The following is a 14,101-nucleotide window of genomic DNA, read 5'->3' on the forward strand; positions in this document are numbered from 1 at the left end:
GCGCCAGAGTCGCGCCAGAATCGCGTCAGAGCCGGGGGTGGGGGGGGGCGGTAGAGGTGTCCCCCACAATGCGCATGCGCAGAACCGGGCGCGCGGCGCCAGGGACAGAGCGGAGCCGGCGAGGCGGAGCCAATGTGCGGCGGAACCAATGCGCGGAGCAGAGGCTCTGGCGGCCCCACTGCGCTCGCGCCGGCCCGCCCCCTCGCTGCCGGCCAATGGGCTCTCAGCACCCGCCCCTGACAACGCGGGCCCCGCCCCTTGGAGAAGCTCCGCGGCCTGGCGGACGGCCTCAGTGGCAGCTGGCGGTTTGAGAGCGGGGCCGGGTTGAGGCCTTCGGGCTGCCCGCCGTCATGAAGCTGACGCGGAAGATGGTCCTGTCCCGGGCCAAGGCCTCGGAGCTGCACAGCGTGCGGAAGCTCAACTGCTGGTGAGGCCCAGGGGCCGGGGGCCGTCCCCGCGTGTCCTGCCCGCTGCCCGGCAACCCCTCCCCGGGACCCCCTCCCTGGGACAGGGCTGGGAAGAGCCGTCTAGGAATGGAGACCCCTGCCCAGCACCTCGGCCCTGGAGCGGGGACCCCAGCCCGCCCCCTCTGCTCTGGGGCGGGACCGAGAAGGGCCTGCGGAGGATGCAGAGGGGTTCAGGATGGAGGGGGGGCACCTCTGGCCTCACCTTCCTGGCCCCTGTCCAGGCTGGTGTGCCCGGTCCCAGGGGCTCGCAGCCTCTGGGAGGTGATGCCGTAAGCTCAGGGGGCCTTTGGGGAAAGGTCGTTTCAGAATTTTCACTCCTGAGCAGTGGTATTTCACACACAGCTCCAAAGCAGCCCTCCTTGCTGGAAACGGTTGGAATTACCTTGAAGACTGTTCTTGGACTTCTAGGTAGTTTTAGTGGGCAGACGTTTCCCTCTGTGGACAGGTCTCATTTCTGACATTGCCAGCAGTCCCTGGGAGCCAGGCCTGCTGATAAGGTGGGAGATCAAGGTGATTGACACCCTTGCTTGGGGAACGAAAGGAAACTGAGACTCTAAAGTGCTGCTTCAGTAAACATTTTTGTAATTGAGCTCCGGGGGGGTACGGAGAGGGGTTGTCCCCAGGGGACTTACTGTCCGGGAGGTGACAGGAAGAGATACAGGTGCAGGCTCAAAGGCAGGGCGGCCAGGCCTAGCTGAGCCGAGGAAGGACCAGAAGTACTTCTGAAGCTCCGGAAAGGTCCGCACACGTTCACAGGGGGTTCAGAGCACGGCTCCACGCGCCCTGTACACTGGACAGTTCAGGTGGCGCTCAGCCAGAAGTAGAGCGTCCTCCCACTGGTGTCGGGCAGACTGGCTGCAGTGAGCTCTGCCTGTTCATTAAAGCCTTTCTCTTTGCGCTGCACATCTGGTATTTTGGCCACGGCACCCCTGTCATTGTTTTCAATAATACGTGCCTTTGTTCTGCATGGGGCGGTCATTCTTCCCCTAAGCAGGGAGGCACAACAGCCCTATTCCAGGCTTTCTGAAGTGTGTTTCATAAGTCTCATGTTTAGCCTTTGAACTTGGCCCTTACAAAGACTCCCTTGTTTATGCACGTTAGTGAGGGAATTACCCCTCAGTGCAGCAGCCTTGAGAATGAGTACCTCTTGGTGTCCTTCAAATGGGGCAACCTCTGCCGTGCCTTAGTCTGCGAAGGAGCCTGCCAGTATCAAATAGTTTTGTCCAAAATCAACCAGGAAACGATTTTTGGCACCTTATTCAGTTATCTGGGAAAGATTTCTTTTACTTTATCGTTAAAATCACAGACTCTTGAAATCTGTAGACGTTTGTCATTAATTTTCGTTTTTAATGTTTTAAATTCAACTTTAACAAAATAAAGGTGCGTATGTCTTTTTCTCTCCCCAGGGGCAGCCGCCTCACTGATGTAAGTATCATGCTGATCGTCTCCAGACAATTCCTGGTCCCCAGGAGGCTGGTTAAATTGACAGATGGCTCCCATTTGGTCCAGGCGACCGACCAGTACTGTGTTCCTTGAGCAGTTCTTGTAAGGCAGAACCACTCATGAAAAAAAAGTTCTACAGGACCCAAGTGCACTGTGGTGTTCCTGCACCCATTCTCCTGCAGGTGAAAGGCAGGCCTCACGGAGGAGCGGGCAGGTCCAGGGCACAGACCTGCTCCCACCTGGGGAAGAGCCCCAGGGGCTTGGGTGGTTGGCTTGAGGGAGCAGTGCACTCAGCCGGAGGTTCCTCGTATAGGTTCCTGGACTTCACGTCCCCGAGGAGCCCCTTCACTTCAGCTCCTCCCCTTGGTCAGATCCAGCTTCACCCCGACTCCCATGGCAGGAAGAGATGGGGCCTGGGTGGGGGCAGAGCACGGAGCTGGGCCGCTGGGCTGAGCTGTATGTCCATGAATAGATTTCTGCCCCCGCCCGCCCGTTTCTGGGATGAATGTCTCCAGCTCGCACAGAGTGTGGGTGCTAGTCAGCGGGTTCTTACTGACTTCCGTTTTGTACCTTGAACTGTACCTTTTCTGAGAAACAAAGTTGGAGATGCTGTCAGGGCTGCCCAGAAGAGCCAGTTCCGCCTCATTCTGCGGCCGAAGTGCTGCCTATTCAGCAGCAAAAACAAACGAAGCCAAACACCACTGTCACAGAGAACAGACCCACCGCAGATGTGAAGCATTCTGACCAGACTGTGCGCTTGTTGACGGAGGGACCCCGTCTGGCCCGTGCGTGGGGTCTGGCAGGCACACAGATATTTGCAGCTTCACCGTTAATCAGCCTCACGGGTCAGGGAGCCTGCGTGGTCCATCCTGAGCCCCGCTGCTCTCTTCCACTCACTCAGTGTTAAGATGGTCTGAGATCCAGTTTCAAGCCTGTCTCCCTATTGGCACAGCTCTGTTGGCCAGAAGCGGCTTCTGTCCTTTCCCTGGATGTCAGGGGCAGCAAGAAGAAAGGTCCTCTGTCCATTCAGCTCCCCTTACTGGTGTCCTTTGAGGGCATCTAAAATCAGGAATGCTCCGTCTCGACGACTGGCAGCATTTGGTAGTAAAGATGCTGTTTAAAGTCGTGGAGAGGGTGCCCGTTTCTCCATCAGGTAGAGGGGACGTCTGGGCTGCAGAGGGGAGCGGGATGCAGAGCCCTGCATGCTCCTGGGGCGAGGGAGGCTCCTCTGCTTAGGCCCTTGGCGTGGGGTGGACTGCAGCTCCAACTTGGTTCTCTTGGCTGCTGGAGAGGGGTGATGCCACAGGGCCAGTGCAGCGACTTTTGCAAAATCACATTCTTTTCCTTCCTAGATCTCCATATGCCGGGAAATGCCCAGCCTGGAAGTGATCACCCTCAGGTAGTAAATGCCGGCCTGCCCCACTCTTAAGTCACCGGGGCTGGAAGAGGAGGAGAATGTTCAGATCCCTCCTGCAGGCCCTTAGATAACCTGAAAATTCCCAACCAAGGTGTGGGAGGGCCGCTGCTGCAGGCCAGGCCCAGGCAGCAGAGGCCCTGGCTGCTCTGCAGCTCCGCCCCCCTTCCTGGAGGGCACCGGGCCTCCCCCTGAGCTCGCCCTGCCCATCCTGGGGTCAGTGGGTGCCGCCCTCCTAGTGGTGAGCAGCTGCCCCAGGGTGACAACGTCTGCCCCAGTGCGCCAGCCTTTCCTGCCCTCCTGGTTCCTTCACTGCCTGGAGCTCTGCCAGCTTCCCTGCATCACACGATCTGTCCTTGGTAATAGTTGACCTCTTCCAGAATCATTAGCGGTTTAACAAAGGAAACCTTGAAAGAACCAAATACTGTCCTTGGGGCTTCAGGCGCCTGGGGAGTTTGCAGGGTCAGGCGGAGGGAGGAACGCCCTCCAGCCCTGAGCTCTGTCCTGTCTGCTCTGGGCCCGGGAGGGAGCTGACCCTGCCAGATGCCGGGGTGGGTGCTTTCTGCAGGTCCCCACACCTAAAACCTCAGGGAGATTTAAGCCCTGTAAGGAAGGCAGACTCCCTGTTTGGCAGCTCAGAAGGTCGCAGGACTCGCCCTGCATGTGGGGTCGTAGGCCCTTGGTCCCGTGCAGATCCCGTCACTTACCTTCCTCGTCACACAGCCGGCCATCCTGTTTGGCCCTCCCCAGCCCTCTGCTCGGCCTCCTTTGCGCCTTCCGAGGTCACCTGGTGGGTGCCGTGCCGCCCACCTTGTGCTCACGCACCCCCAGTCCCGACCCGACAGGCTCAGGCCGGCACCTTCTTGCGGGACGAAGGAATGAATGAAGGAGTGGGCCCAGGACCGGTCTCCCGCCCGGGGCCCAGCTCGGGCCTGTGTGCCTTGGCTTCCCTGGCTGCAAGGCCCATGGGACGGGGGTGAAGGCAGCAGCGGCCCCGGGGTGGGGTGGGGTGGAGGCAGGAGGAGCACGTGCAGTGGGGCACGTGGGGCGCCAGCCGTCCACCGTCACTCACCTGGTACGATTATCAGTGGAGCTGGGATTTGAGCCCATGCCCCAGAAGGCCCTACCTGACAAACAAGTGTTTACTTTCATTACCCAAAAGTAGCAGGAAACTTGCAGCGGGCTGCGGACTTAACCTCGTCGCTGCCGAGCGCTGTCTGAGGAATCTGGGGCAAGTTGCCGGGCCTCCCTCGTCGTGCAGCAGGGGTTCTCACCGCTGCGGCCGGGGGAGGACAGTGCCCAGGGCTGTCGCCGGGCTGTCTGGCCGCTTGAACTGGCGGGACCCCCGCCGTGTGGGGGCTGCTGCTTGGATGCGGGTCGGCCGTCCTGTGAGATGAGTGCGTTTGGCTTTGGTCTCGGTGCCCATGGGCAGGAAGGCTTAGTCCATTCTGGCTGCTCTAGTGGGATTTTACAGACGTTGATTCCTCGCAGCTCTGAGGCCACAAGCCCGAGGTCAGGGTCTTAGTGAGGGGCTGCCTCTTGGCTCACACCTGGCAGAAGGGCGGAGAGCTCTGTGGGGTCCCTTTTATAAGGGCACTGACCCCGCTCACGGGGGCCCCACCTCCTAACACCACTGCACTGGGGGTCAGGATCCCAGCATCTGAATCTGGGGGACACGTTCGGTCTGTAGCAGCAGCAGCCTTGGTGGGCAAGGAGGGGCTGCAGGCCGCTGCAGGTTGAAGTTCTCGCTTCACCCCGTGGCCTGCGCAGCTTCCCTGATGTGAGGATTCCAAAGCCTGGGTTTGCTCGTGGTGAGACGGCGTCAGCCTCATCCCGGCTGCCGGGCGAGGTGGTGCCGAGCACACCAGCAACCACGTTGACACGTGAGCGTCGGGTGGGGCAGCAGCGGCCCTAAGGCAGGAGTTGGGACAGCCTGCCCGGCACAAATGCGGCGTCCAGCACAGGGTGGTCTAGACCGGTCTGGCACGTCGGGCAGGGTCCCCTGCGGCCTGGGGCTCAGGGCGTGAGGTTGCCGGCTGCCCCCCTCGGGCTCAGCCGGCTGGTCCGACTGGGTGTGCAGGGGGTGATCCCGTCCCGTCAGCTCAAGCCTGTAGGTCTCTGCCGGGCGCCTGGCTGCTGTCCTGTCTCTGGGTCACTCATCATTTAAACCCGTGGCTGTTTCTTTGGTGAACCTGGGTTTGGAAGTTCAGTGCTCGGTTCTCGGTCACATGGGTTTTCCTGGCCACTGCCAGCTCTGGGCTTGGTGTGTCCCGGGGAGGCCGCAGTCTCCTGTCCTGTAAGGGGGCTGAGACCTCCTACCCCCAAGGTTGACTCCTCGCGGCCTCAACAGAGCCGGGGCTGCCGCTCCCACCTTCAGCTGGAGGAGCTTCCCCTGCCCCCAGGGCTTTCTCCTGGGCCCGGGCCCTCCCTTGCACTTGACTGGCCACAGCCGGGTCTGACCTACTTCTAAGGCGAGGGCAGGTGGGCACTGGACCAGCAGTGCTCTCGTCTCCGTGGGGCGGGGGTGCCCCGGCGGGCACTGACGGCCATCTCCCTGCAGCGTCAACAGCATCTCCACCCTGGAGCCCGTGAGCCGCTGCCGGCAGCTGAGCGAGCTCTACCTGCGCAAGAACTGCATCTCCAGCCTGGCGGAGCTCTTCTACCTGAAGGGCCTCCCGTGCCTGCGCGTGCTGTGGCTGGCGGAGAACCCCTGCTGCGGCGCCTGCCCTCACCTCTACCGCATGACCGTCCTGCGCAACCTGCCTCACCTGCAGAAGCTGGACAACCAGGGTAGGTGCCCGCGGGCCGGGTCGCACGCGGGCAGGCTCCACCCCTCCCCTCTCGCAGGTGCCGGGGAGGCCGGCCTCCTCGGGATGCCCCAGGTTGTGCCGTCTGCCGCCCGGTGCGGCCCCTCGCGGAGTGCAGGATCTCAGCTGAACCCGCACCGTTGTTTCTCGGTCCCGCCGTCGAAGCGCTGAGCTGCTGCTTCTCCTTTTTATCCTGCTAAGTACCCTCTGCTCCAAATGCTCACCCACCTGCCCCGGGAGCGCGTGACGGTCTGGGTGGCCGGGCAGCATCACTGCTGGTCGACAGGGTCCCAAGGTGGTGATGCCAGCAGGTGAGGGTGCTCCATCGGTCCTTGACCCCTCCCACCCCGGGTTGCCTTGCTGTTGGAGGGGTGGGGTGGGGGTTTGGGGGGCGCCTTCCTGCCGTTTCAACCCGCATCTCCTCCATCACGCACGAGGCGACGTGTGTGGGCCTTTCCTGCTCCCGCCTCTGGGGTTCCAGCTCGTGTCCAGGGCCAGGCCTTTTTCCTGTGAATCCCCTGGCGTTCTCTGTGCTGGTTCCTGACCCTTATGTGCACGATTATTTTCTCCTAGGTGAATGACTTTAATATAAATAAGCTTCAGATAAACTGTCACGTGTGAGTGAAATAGAAGAAATATAGTGTGGTCTATTCCTTTTAAAAACCTGTCTTAGTTTAGAGTTTTTTATAAGTATCTGTCTGCTTTTGGCAAATGCTGAAATTCAGATTCACAAGCAGTCATTGGCCTTCTGTCGTTTCTCCAGCACCTCCAGGGCGGGATGCAATGGTGGGGGGCCCAGCCCTGCTCCCGGGTGCTGGCCGTCGGGGTGGACAGTCAGCCGCCTCATCCCCGAAGCAGACCGTGCTGAGCGCCGAGGGGACGGCGGGGCCACGGCTCGCGGGGCTCGCTTGCGGTGAGGCCACTGATGCTTTCGCCCCCTCCCCCTCCCAAGCTGTGACGGAGGAGGAGGTGTCCCGAGCGCTGGTGGAGGGAGAGGAGGTCACGGCCCCCAGCAGACAGCACTCAGGGAATGGCCCGCCCGAGCTGTCCTACACCCTGAGCGCCGAGGACGCCGCCGCCGAGATGCCACGGGACCCGCTGAGCCTCGGCGAGGAGAGCAGGTGTGGCCCGCGGGCCTGCCCGGTCCTCCCGCGCGCGGCTGCGCCTCTGGGGCTGGATGGGGTTGCGGGTGTTTGTTTCTGGGCTGGCTCTCAGGGGCCCCCAGCCTGGGGTCAGCCACGTGGCCAGGAGAAGGCCCAGGGCAGGGAGCTCGTGCGAGTGTGGGACCAGCCCTCCGCAGGGAGTGGTGGACTCAGGGCGGTGGGCTGGTGGGCGTGCAGGGCCCCCTGGGCAGGAGGGAAGCCTCGTGGCCATGGCCGTGGCCGGCCGAGCCTCTGTGTGGCCTCAGGAGCCCCGGGGACGGCGGGGCGTGTGGGCTGAGGGAGGGCCCTCCCTCCCTGACCCCCAGGGCACCTCAATTGAATGATTGTCACAGACGTTTGCGGGCAGAAACTGGACTTGGGGAACGTGGTGGAGACCACTGTTCACAGCGGGGCCCAGGCCGGACGTCCGCTTACAGATGCGGCCCACGCGCCTTGCTGTCCCGCGGCGGGAGGGGGAGGGCACGTGGCCGGGGCTCGTGCAGCATTTGTGCTAGTGCCCCACCCCCGGCTCCGGGGGGAGCGCCAGGAGCAGGGAGGTGACCCCAGGGGTCAGAGAAGTAGAGCTGCCCCGGCCGCCCCGTCCACTGCTCCTGTCCCCCCAGAAGCAGAGTCCTGCAGTGGGGCTTTCCCTGCGGATGGGGTGGGGTCCACTTTTAGGAGCCTCTTCCTCGCTGTTCCCCGAGGCGCCGGACCCACAGATGTTATGTGAACAGTGCGGGCGGGGCTCCGCGCCCCTCGGGCCTCACGCCCTGCTGTCCTCCCCCCGCCCGCCCCCGCCAGCAGCACCCAGGGGCAGCTCGGCCTGAAGCGCCCTTCCCGGGACCAGTTTCCTTCCTTCTCGCAGAGGGCGGCCACAAGCAGTCGCAAGAACAGGGTGAGTGTGACGGAGGCTGCTCTGGCCGGAAGAGGCCCCGGAATGTGGAGATTGGGGGCTGGGGGGCGGGGGGCGGGGGCTGGAGACACCACAGGGACGCGCGAAGCCAGGCCCTGGAGGGCGGGAAGCCGACCATCCGGGTCCAGTGTCTGTGTCTCCATCTAAGCTGGTTGGGCGGGGCAGACGGGGGAGGGGCGCCTGAGCGCGCAGCGGGGCCCCCCGCACCTGGGGCTGTGCCGAGGGTGGTCTGGGGGCGGGAAGGTTGCTGCCTGGGGAGAGGCCTCGCGCCTGCGGTTAGAAGCAGGGCCCCTCCTGGCCAGGGCGGCGGTGGTGTCCCTGTGCAGTGACCAGGCGGCAGCCCCCCGGCCCCACAGGCATCCCTGTAAGTGCAGTGACCAGGCGGTGGGCCCCACAGGCACCCCTGTAAGTGCAGTGACCAGGCGGCAGCCCCACGGCCCCACAGGCATCCCTGTAAGTGCAGTGACCAGGCGGCGGGCCTCACAGGCACCCCTGATGGACAACAGCTTGTTGGCTGAGCGATAAGTAGGCCGTGTAGGCAGCTGAGTGACATCAGCGAGGACCCGGGTCCCTCCAAGTTCTCTCGTTCACTCCGGCCTGTGCTTGGGCTCGTCCCGCGCTCACAGTGACGCCCTGCTCCAGGCTCGCGGCCGGCTGAAGGGTGGGGCCATTTCTTGCCGTGTGTCCTCTTACCAGTGCAACATCTTCCCCACGTGCCCCCTGCCCCCCAGCAGGCTCGATGTCGGTTCCCTGAGCCGGTCGTTGGCAGGGGAATGGGTCACCAGTCAGCTCAGCCCAGAGGGGACCTCGCCACCGGCTTACGTGGGAAGGGGAGCTGTCTGAACCAGGGTCTGTGGGGAGGCCCGTGACCCCCCAGCACCTGCTCCAGCCCCTGGCTCGGCCTGACCAGAGCTGTCAGGCGCTGTGACCTCCCTGTGGCATCATGAAGAGGAGCACCACAGTCCGAGCGGGGCTGCCCGAAGCCACGGGCTGGGCCTCTCTCATTCATGCGGTGGCCACTTGAAATGCGTGCAGAGCTCACGGGAGGTACAGAAGTGGGTGGACTGAGGCCCCGCCCTTGGAAGTACCAGCCCCCAGGGCTGTGGACAGATGTGGCCGCAGGCTGAAGGCCGACCTAGGCAGCAGTCGCCCCCGCCCTGCCCCACCCCGGCAGGTCACTGTCCCCTCGTGGCAACACTCTCCTCAGTGAGGTGGCCGCGTGGGGCAGCTCAGGGTCCCTGCACACACTTCCTACATGTTTTGGGAGGAGCCCGAGGCATGTACCGTCCCCAGTGGCAGGTCTGCCCAGCAGGTGGGCTAAGGCCTGAAGCTCCCCGCACCCTCACTCCCACCCCAGGGCCTCTGCAGCGCAGAGCGGACCAGAGATTGAAGACACTGGTTCAGCTCCGCGCCTGCCATAAGTGCAAACGGAAGACCATCAAACCTGCTCACACGGGACACCTGCTCTGAAAGCAGAGAGCAGAAGGGGCCTGGCTCTGGGTGTCCCTGTGGGCATGAAGCCCCCACAAGCCTCTGAGTGCAAGGTGCCGGTGGCCAGGAAGACCTGGGGACACGGGGGAGGGCTGGTGAGGTTTGAGGGCAGCAGGAGTCTTGGGGCGTTGCAGAGCCAGGGATCGGCACCCCAGGCGTGAGCCCCTGAGCCACGTCCTCACGGGTCCACATGGGCCACACGCTCTGGCGTGCGGCTGTGCCTCAGCTCATCCCACAAGACGGATCGGCTCAAGTAGCCACCTGTGCAAAATCCTTGCAGAATTTTCCTAGTAGAAATGGCAGTGTTTCCCTGCTCAAATGCAGATGGAAACCAGGTGTAGCCATGTGGACACGGGTGCATCACACACTAAGCACGTGTGCGTTTGAGTGCGTGTTGCCGAGAGCCTGCGGCAGGCCTCTGCTGCATTGCCGCCCAGCCTCTCTGGGCCTCAGGGCTGTGAACAGGAGGTAAGTCAGTTCGTAGGAAGTCCCCGCCGGCGGTGAGTGCCACACCCGTGCCACGACTGTGGCTTCCGTCTGCCGGAGTCTCCACCTGTTGCCTGCAGGGCCGCCCTCCTGCAGGCTATGCTCCCGCGATGTGCGCATGTGTCGCGGTGTGGGCGGCCCAGCCTCGCAGGCCTGATGCTCACCCAGTGACTCTCTGCCCCCAGAACAACGTCCTGAGCGCCGTCCTCCTGCTGCTGCGGGAACTAGACAGCGAGGGGCTGGAGGCCGTCCACCAGCGCGTGGTCAGCCGGCTCCAGGCCCTGCAGAAGCAGGAGCTGCAGGAGGCCATGGAGTGACTGTCAGCAGGGACCCCGAGCTGAAGTCCGGCGTCTTCCCGAACACCTGGGAGGGTGGGGGTCACAGCTGCGGCCTCTGCTCGACCCCAGGCTGAGCCTCGGCGCACAGGGCTGCGTCCTTAGGAAGCCTCGCCCACCCAGGAAAGCCGAGCTTGCGCTGTGGATGGGCACCACCCAGGGCAGGAGGGGCTGGCTGGGCAGACCTGCCCCTGTGCCCTCTGCTGTGAGGGGCCGTAGCCAGGTGCCCTCCTGTATGGCAGGGCCGCCTCGACTTGCCTCTTCCTGAAGGTGGGCTTTGCAGCCGTCCTTCCTAATAAACATTTTTCCAAAGTCTGACCTGGAAGCAGATGTGTCCTGAGTGACAGGCACGGCCTTGACATTCTTGTTAAAGGTAAGGGCAGTCGCTCGCGCATGTTTTCTCAGCCAGTTGTCTGACGCTGTCATGGGATGGATTTCTGTTGACCACAGAAGACTTCCAGAACGGTGGCAACCTTAGGGGTGGGCTGCCTGCCGCCTCCAGGGACGTTTTGTCTGCAGGGCACCGTGTCCCTTCTTGAGAGCCCCTCACGACACACAGGGTCTGTGCTGCCCGAGTGAGAAGACCTGGACGACAGGCCTGCCGCTTCTGTCCGGGGACCTGAAGCAGCCGCGTGGGAACGGACAGCCTTCTGGGAACGGCGTCTTATGTTCTCTTCCTTTGGGAAGAGTTGCAGGCCTTGCTGCGGTGACCAGGATGCGGGCGGTGACTCCGCAGCCCTGGGGTCCTTCCTGGTGCCCCCAGTGCAAGGCGAGGAGGGTGCTCTCCGAGCTGTTAGGGGAGGTGCCTTCTTGCTGGGCTTGAAATGACAGGGACTGGCGTCCTGTTGGGACAGGGACGTCCATGTCCCTGTGGGAGCCGAGGGTGTGTCAGGTTGCATGAGCGCCGCACAGACCCAAGGGGGACTGACCACAGCGTGTGCAAGACGCCAGCCCGAAAGACCACCGGCTCCGGGAAGGTGAAGCCGCACTCGTGGTGCAGCCGTCTCACGCTGGCCTCATGGGGGGCCGCGGGGAAGGTGGTGGTTCACCTTGGGGCCCCCCTGTACTTCTCAGGGCAGGGGGTGAGGTCTGGCCGCGGGAAGCGAGGACTCGCCACGCGGGGCCGTCTAGGACGGGTGGCCGTGGCCTGCGCATGTGCCTTCTCTCGTGTTACGGGACGCTGGATGTCTTCGATAAAGCCCCGTCCTGGTTAGAACAAGCTGTGTGTGCTTAGGTTGCATTAACACCCTCCCTCTCCTCACCCGCGAGGCACGGCTCACAGCCACTTCCCCTGCCCCGCGATCTGGTTCGCCTAAGTCAGCGACCCTCGACTCAGACCCCGGTCGGGGTGAGCTGCCCGCCTCAGCCCCTTGACTCTTCAGCTCCCCCTGCATCCCACCTTCGCCACCCCCTAGTCAGAGCCTCCTGTCAGCTCACCGGCTCCCACTCCCGGCCACCTGCTCCCCCGGTGCCCGTCCGAAGCCCTCAATCTGGACCGAGGACGAAGCGCATCCTCCCCTGGCCTGGATCCCAGGCTGCCCGTCTTTATGGGCACGTCATAGTCCCAGCTCTGAACTTCGCCCCAGGTAACCCTGAAGGTGGGGTTTCGGAGCAAAGCAGGTGCTGGCATTACGGCCTGTGTGTTTGTCCTGTTGGCCCCCGTTTAAGGAGGAAAGGGCTGAGACCCAAGAGGACACATCGCTCGTCTGAAACGCTGGTCAGTGCAGCCAGAGGTGGGCCAGACGCACTGTGTGCTCCCCACGGAGCTGCTGCCCAGGAACGAGGGCGGTCACTCTGCATCTCGGACCCCACCACTGGGTCGCCTGCGCCAGCAGCCCCTGTGCTGCACGCAGCGTCCAACACTCGTGGCAGGACAGGCCGAGATCTGGGTCCTGACCTGACGTGGGGCGCTGGGCCAGGCTGCAGCGCAGCCAGAGCCTCCCACGTGGAGGCGACACCCCGTCTCCCGGCCGCCGGGTGGGTGGGGACCCTGAGCGCCCCCCAGTTTGCTGAGCTGCAGACCCTCCACCCTCAGCCCGCTCCCCCCACCCCGCAGTGGGTCAGGAGGTGAGCCCTGAGTTCTGGGGAGGACACAGTGGGGGCGCCCTCTGACCGTGCTGACTGGGGGCAAGTTTCAGGAGGAGCGGGAGTGGACAGGAGCCTTGCAGGGGCCACTTACCCGCCCTGTCCTCGAGTCCAGGGCTGCCCTGTTTGCAGGAGGACACTGGGGCTTCCCTCTGTTGGTCATATCCTCCGGGAAGGTTCGTGGGGCCTCTGGGATGCTCACGGGGCCCCCGTCAAACCAGTTGGGAAATTAGACAAGAAACAAGGGGTCCTGGCTGCCAGCATCCCGAGGACAGTGGTTCTCCAGGGCGCTGTGAATGGACACGGGCTCCGTTGTCTTCCCGGGGAGCCTGCGGTCCTGAGACGCCCCGCCAGGGTGTGGAAGCACCTGGGGACGCCGAGCGGGATGCCACCGTGGCGAGCATCGGATCTTCTCGGGCCGAGGAAGAGCGCTGGCCCGGCTAGGAGTGGATGCGAACGGTGGCCAGGCTGAGTGAGGCCAGCAGCGCCGCCAGGACGAGCTGTGCCTGCCCTGCGCTCCTGCGGCCGCTCAGCCAGCCAGGACGGCGTGGGCACGCGGGAGCCCGAGCTTGGTCTGTGTCCTGCTGTCGCCGACCTGAGTGTCTTCATCCCTGTTCAACACGGGGCCTGGTCCCTGGGAAGTCGGCGTCTTTCTCCTCTTGCAGGGCTGTCACTTTTTGCTATTTCTACGTAAAGGGCACAGCTGCCCGTCACAGCCTCACATGAGGGAGGTGGGTGGCCACAGCTCGTCTGAGGGGCCTGACACGTGCCCTGCCCCCTCTGCAGGGACTGGTGGGCAGGGCAGGGCTGGAAGAGACAAACCTATGAACCTTAGCCAGGCCAGGGGTGTAGCACCTGCGTAAACCCTTCCTCAGGATGACGACAAGTAGGCAAGCCAGTACGGTGTCACTGTACCGTCCCCACGTGCCCAATGGGCGGGACTGCTGACAGGTGAGCACCTCAACAGGTGAGCACTCTGACAGGTGAGCAGCCCTGACAGGTGAGCGGCCCGACTCAACCATCAGACTGAGACAAACACACTGCACGTGGCCTTGATGTCCCCTGGCCGGACTGTCCAGGGTCTGGGACAGTGTGCGAGGGCCTCTCCCACCCCCCTGCATTTAGGCCCTCAGGGGAGGCCCCTCCCACAGTCCTGTCGTGAGTGCACCTGCGCAGGAGCCTCTGGGGTGGCCTTCGACGCTCCCCAGCACCTGCCGAGCCCTGCCACCGGCAGAATTACGGAGAAGGGCTCTAGCTGAACCTGCTGCACAAGCGTCTACTTTGGCGGACGCTCTCAAAGTTCCATCACCTCCGCAAGGCTGACTCGTGGGCTGTGTTCCCCGGAAGCTCGCAGGAATTGCAGTGTTTGCCAGGGCCTAAAATTATAGTCTCCGCCTAGCGAGACAGAATGCAAGAACGCTGAGACAGAAAAACGATGCGTTTGTGGTCACCTGCGTCCCAGAGCCTGCCTGGCATCCTCCCCGGTGGGCACCAGGCTCAGGGAGGGGGCCATGGCCT

General features: G+C 63.4%; 1 protein-coding gene across 3 annotated transcripts; it reads left to right on the forward strand.

Moving 5' to 3' along the window:
* The first annotated feature begins 258 nt into the window (after nt 1–258).
* On the forward strand, nt 259–10,816 carry CFAP410 (cilia and flagella associated protein 410). Of its 3 annotated transcripts, none has more exons than XM_060010232.1 (7): nt 259–427; nt 1,874–1,892; nt 3,263–3,309; nt 5,885–6,114; nt 6,895–7,252; nt 8,075–8,168; nt 10,349–10,816. In XM_060010232.1, the coding sequence occupies exons 1-7, from the start codon at nt 351–353 to the stop codon at nt 10,478–10,480; spliced, it is 957 nt and encodes a 318-aa protein (XP_059866215.1). In that variant the 5' UTR covers nt 259–350; the 3' UTR covers nt 10,481–10,816. The 3 variants fall into 3 exon arrangements, with proteins under 3 accessions (XP_059866215.1, XP_059866216.1, XP_059866217.1); XM_060010233.1 differs by having other exon boundaries at nt 8,078–8,168; XM_060010234.1 differs by having other exon boundaries at nt 7,084–7,252.
* The last annotated feature ends 3,285 nt before the right edge of the window (nt 10,817–14,101 follow it).

This window comes from Delphinus delphis, chromosome 4 (assembly GCF_949987515.2).
Source record: "Delphinus delphis chromosome 4, mDelDel1.2, whole genome shotgun sequence".
Classification (NCBI taxonomy): Eukaryota; Metazoa; Chordata; class Mammalia; order Artiodactyla; family Delphinidae; genus Delphinus; species Delphinus delphis.

What these genes read in the sequence shown, in the direction of transcription:
- CFAP410 (XM_060010232.1), top strand. Translation starts at nt 351, where the DNA reads ATGAAGCTGACGCGGAAGATGGTCCTGTCCCGGGCCAAGGCCTCGGAG. An exon ending in GCAGAAGCTGGACAACCAGG is followed by an intron (nt 6,115 to 6,894) that starts GTAGGTGCCCGC and finishes TCGTTTCTCCAG; the next exon opens with CACCTCCAGGGCGGGATGCA. An exon ending in CAAGCAGTCGCAAGAACAGG is followed by an intron (nt 8,169 to 10,348) that starts GTGAGTGTGACG and finishes CTCTGCCCCCAG; the next exon opens with AACAACGTCCTGAGCGCCGT.